Source organism: Mytilus edulis, chromosome 7, assembly GCF_963676685.1.
Source record: "Mytilus edulis chromosome 7, xbMytEdul2.2, whole genome shotgun sequence".
Lineage (NCBI taxonomy): Eukaryota > Metazoa > Mollusca > Bivalvia > Mytilida > Mytilidae > Mytilus > Mytilus edulis.
This window is the reverse complement of record NC_092350.1, coordinates 3,699,145-3,704,652: the sequence shown is the minus strand read 5'-3', so window position 1 is coordinate 3,704,652 and position 5,508 is coordinate 3,699,145. Positions and strand designations below refer to the sequence as shown.

The 5,508-nt window shown below is 34.7% G+C and overlaps 1 protein-coding gene across 1 annotated transcript; it reads left to right on the top strand.

Moving 5' to 3' along the window:
* The first annotated feature begins 2,201 nt into the window (after positions 1-2,201).
* Positions 2,202-4,706, top strand: LOC139482582 (toll-like receptor 6). Its single transcript, XM_071266496.1, has one exon. The coding sequence runs from the start codon at positions 2,202-2,204 to the stop codon at positions 4,704-4,706; it is 2,505 nt and encodes an 834-aa protein (XP_071122597.1).
* Positions 4,707-5,508: the final 802 nt, after the last annotated feature.

The window sequence follows — 5,508 nt, the reverse complement described above, 5'->3', positions numbered from 1 at the left end:
TAAGTATCCACATCTGATTCACGCCCCCTCTAGAATAGGCAGTTTCATAATAACTTTGAAGCCCGTCTTTGATTGCTGATAAAATAGATGTTAATAATTTAGAAAGAGGTTTCGTGGAGCACTTGGAAGACCCAGCAATATACCGTTGTTTGTAAGGACACTTATGTAGTTTAGACCCATTGGTTGCCTTCGGCTGTTGTTTGCTCTATGGTCGGGTGGTTGTCGCTTTGACATATTCACCATTTCCTTTCTCAATTTTAGGTATCCAAAACAGTGATGGCAGATCCAGTTCTTCATCTTTGGTTGAAATTCCAAAGGAACACAGAACAGACCTATGATTATCCAGGATTTCCTCTTTGGTAAGCGTCGTGAGTGTATATGTTGAGTTTCCAAGTGAATTGTCAATACCTAATTCGTTTATCAAGCAGTTAATGTAATGAGTTTTACATACAAAAACGATGTTGTTTGGGGCTTTATCTGCGGGGACAACAACATATTTGTCATGGAGGTAGGATAGGTGTTTTGCAACATTTGGGTCTTTAAAGATTGACGTAGCATGGGCATTGATAGACCCATTCAGTTTCATAATTCTGATTTGTATCAACGACCTCACTGCCTTAATCCATTCGGAAAGAGTGTCTACGTCTTCCTTCTCGCGCTTAGCCCATTGCCTGGCATAATCCTCAACTGAATCCATCAAAATTTTAAAGTTGAATTTCCAATTGATGGATTTAGGCTCACGATATTTCGGACCTTTCGATAACACATTTCGTAGAGAAGTGTTATTAACAATGTTGAGGTCACCGGTAATAACGTGGCCAGCGGGATTATATGTGAATTGGGAACTAGCACAAGTGCAATCGGGAGGTTTAGACTTGAAGTCGTCAATATCGAGATCCTGCAAAACGTGTTTGTTATTGAAAATTTTAGTTGCAATAGGTTTAGTATAGGTATAAGAAATGATTGGTACAGACTGGTCTTTGAAATAAGGAGGTATTTTCGATTGAACTAATTTATGATGAAGGATATTGCCTAAGTTGACGCCATCGATACCTTTGTTGGCAAAGGAAAGATTAAGGAAAGATCTTTTCTCTTTTTCATCTTTGCCAATGCGGACTGGCTTGAAAAGTCTGTGACTTGCAATATCCGAAATTATAGCTGTAATTTTGTATAGGTTTGAATGAGGGTTTGTAACAGTGGATTCCAAACATAAATTGAACAGAGAATGAAGTTTTGAAAGGGGTAATGAATAAAGTTTCGTGCGAATGTGATGAATACCTAACGGCTTTTGTATAAATGGCAACAAGTCATTAATAGAGACATCATGCAGAGAAGGTGATGTATAATGACGATGACCATGACTGCGTCTACGTCGAGGAGTCGAGTTGAAAATATTCATCACATTCACCGAGTTACACGAAGGACTAGATTATACCATCAATTTTGTCATTGCAGCCATACGGTGTTGCAGTTACCAATAGTCTAATCCAGTAGTCTTCTTTTTGTCTACGGAGAGTCGTTGAAAGATTAGGATTGTTAGAGCTATGGTATATCTTTTCGAAAATGCGAACTGTCATAGAAACGATGGAATGATGGTATAGAATGTCGTTAGCATTGAGGTTAATGTCTGATCTATGACCGCACATACGTTTGTTTAGCCTTCCTTTCGTTTCACCGACGTATACCAATCCGCAAAGGTTGCACTCTAATCCGTAGACGACATTTATCGATTTACAATTCAGATCATCGTAACTTCTGACTGAATATTTCTTTTTAGGGCAAATTTGTATTACTGTCAAATTCAATTCCATTACATTGACAACGATGAGTGAACAAAAAAATAGACGTAATAGGTACAAATGTCAAAAAAGAGGTATAGCAGTCAACATTGTGTGATTATCTTATTCATCTTAATAATAAACAAATATGTAACAAAGAAACACAAAAAGGCAAAGAAAAGAATTTACAAAGTAGATAATGTGTCTTATTGATGCGTGCAAAAGTACTGTCATTACATGACTGTGTTTAAATGTGTTACTTAAAACATATCTGTGTATGATAGAATACGATGTAAACTACGGAGAATTACTTAACATCTAATTCTTTAAGAAGTGTATTTCAGATATTCAGGTCACAATATGGAGGGGATTACTTAACATCTAGTACTTCACGAAGTGTATTTCAGATATTCAGGTCTCAATATGGAGGGGATTATACTGTATTCAGTATTATCTATTATCATCATCTGTAATGAATTCGTACATGCATCAGTCTGCGATATCAAATATGAATTGAAGGAAAATGAGGAAGTAAAAATAGCAGATTGTAAAAACAAAGGACTGACTTTTATACCTCAGAATTTACCGGGAGATATCAAAGTTTTAGATATGAGTTTTAATCTGCTACGAATGATTGGGAACAATTCTTTTGTTAATTATAAATACTTGCAAAAAATTTTCTTGAGACAAAATCAACTTGATTATTTATCTAACAACTCATTTCAAGGACTACACAAACTTACAATACTGGACATGTCTGAAAATATACTTAATCTATCTAACGTTTATTCCGCAGAACTATTTCATCCAATTAAAAACTTAACGAAATTGGATATCAGGAGAAATATGCCTCAACCGATAGACTTTGTTGCTGATTATAATTATCCCGATCATGCATTCGGTATTCTCACGGAGTTGTCGTTCTTAGGAATCGATATGATGCCTTTGCCACACTTTGGAAGTGGATTCGGTCACATGACCACTCTTAAAGAATTACACTTCGAATCATGTTATTTGGTTCGCTTGTCGAATGAAATCTTTCAGAGGTTTTCATCCTCTGTAGAACAGCTGACTATCAGAAATTGTCGGTTGCACTTTGTTGTCACAGACGATAACGCATTGCTGCAGTTTCAAAATCTTCATGTTATAGATTTTTCTGGAACATTCATGCATTTGAAGCATGCATTGCAGCTGTTACAACCATACCGTAATAAAAGTATTACGACAATAAACTTCGGTCATGTGAGTGACGTTAGTATTGACAGGGTTGATATCCCGTATGTTCTGACAATTACAGTGGACATAATGAAGAACCTGAAAACAATTTGTGTAGAAAATCTAGATTTATCAGAAAATGGAATAGTTGATTATGAGCCTGGATCTTTGTTTTCCCTTGATCACCCGAACTGTTTACGACATATTTCCTTTAAAGGGAACAGGTTTTTGCTTTTTAGCGAGAAGAATCTAAATGAGATACAATATTTTTTCCGTAAAACTGTTAGATTAAAATCGTTCGACTATTCATATAATGCTGTCAACTATGGTATAAAATATTCAGATACTTCAAATTCAGATTTTAATTGTTCATTTCACAGTTGTGTGATAGTACCAAGGTCACTTGAAAAATTAGATGTCAGTTACACAATAGCAAATACTTTCCCTGTAATTTATTTATTAGTTCCTAAAAATAACAGCCTTACATATCTGGATGTATCTTATTCAAACATAATTGCTCCTATGATTGATTTTCAAATTCGACTGGAAACATTTATTTCTAATGGTGGAGATTATATATTTGCATGGAATCAAGCAAAACGTTCTCCCTATCACACTCTGAAAACGATTGTATGGAAAAACGCCGACCTAGATACTGCAATTAGACTATACGGAAATCAATTCTTTAACAGTATAAGATCTATCGAGTCAATGGATATATCTGAAAATGATATTTGGTTTTTTCCAGACGACTTATTAAATCCAATGCCAAACTTGACATATCTTTATTTAAGTAAAAATTCATTTCAGTCTATTCCGATACAACTGAGTGATCATACTAAAGTACAAATGCTGGACGTAAGGAAGAATCGATTAACAAGTGTAAGTTCAGCTATCAGAGACTGGGCAGATAAGATGCAAGAACTCCATGGAATGACTTTACATCTCACTGATAATGCATTTGAGTGCAATTGTGACAATATAGACTTTATAAGGTGGATACAGACTACAAAGGTTTATCTAGACAGCCGATCGTATAGATGTAAATTGTCCAACGGCACAGTAATTGATACATTTATTGCGTACAACTCTTTATATGAGTTGTTTGCTGACTGTAAGAATACTATGTGGTTAACTTTTGCATCAACATTATTATCGACATTCATAACGATCTCACTGTTACTTTTTGCCTATAACAGGAGATGGAAAATCATCTTCTCTATCTATGGAGTTATTCGCCGTGTTGTTGAGCGCAAAGTCTGGAGGATTTACCAATATGACGTGTATATATCATATGAAGGGGATATTGTCATTTGGATTAAAAATGTATTAATACCTAAACTTGAGATCGAGTGGGGACTGACGATGTGTATTAAAGATCGAGATTTTTTAGTTGGACCGAGTCAAGCGGACAACGAGGCAGAGAGCATTCAAAACAGCAGGTCCATTATATTTCTGATCACGCCCGAATTCCTATCGTCACATGATTGCATGTTCGAACTTGACAGGGCAAAATATGAAAGAATTACAAAGAATCTGGAGCGTATTATTATCATTACAAAAGATATAACAATTACTGATATTCCTGTAGAGTTTTCGTACATTTGGAATTATGCATTTATTGTACAATGGCCGAAAAATCTAGAGGATTTGGATGATACTTGGAGGAAACTGAGGATGCTGCTCACTGATGGGTTGATTACAAACACATAATATCGTTATAAAAATTATTAAGACAATGCATATACCATAAAAGTTCATTGAAACACATAATGATGCTGAAATTATGCACTTCAAAAAAAAAGTACACAGAACGTTTTTTGTTTTGTTTTTCTTTTTCACAAAAGTAATTAATTTTAACAATAATTTTGTTAGTTGATAAACTCGTGCAAATTACCATTGTATTTTATACATTCATGTATTTTCAAAGTAAAGGGATGCATACAACAATAGCACAGGTATAAATAAAAATCACTGGTACTGCATGTCCATACTGCAATGATAATACATGGTGATGACAAAACAATGTAATATATCACTGGTACTGCATGTCCACACTGCAATGATAATACATGCAAAGCAATGTTATAAATATCAGGAAGTAGAAAGGCAACACATTGTCACTGCTAACATATAAATTATTGAGTATATGATATTTGTCTTGCAGATCTGCTTTAAAGCTTGCAGTTCGGTGTCAGCCAAGGCTCCGTATTGACGACCGTACTTAGGCCTACAGTGGTTTAATTTTATAAATTGTGCCTTGGGTCGAGATTTGTTTCATTGACACTCATACTACATCTTCCTATATCTATATAGAAAAGTAGCAATACTTGTCAATACAACTTAAACAGAACTTTAAAATAGTCTAATGTATCTGAGGCAAACTCAGCCTTACCAAGTTAGAACGTAATTTTCTACATAATGATTCTCAAATGCAAACCGACTGTACAGATCAAATGTTTAAATTAGAAATTTCAGTATGCATTCAACTTCATAATAGGTAAGATTTTTTAAT

Coding starts and splice junctions, on each gene's coding strand:
- LOC139482582 (XM_071266496.1), top strand. CDS start 2,202: ATGGAGGGGATTATACTGTATTCAGTATTATCTATTATCATCATCTGT.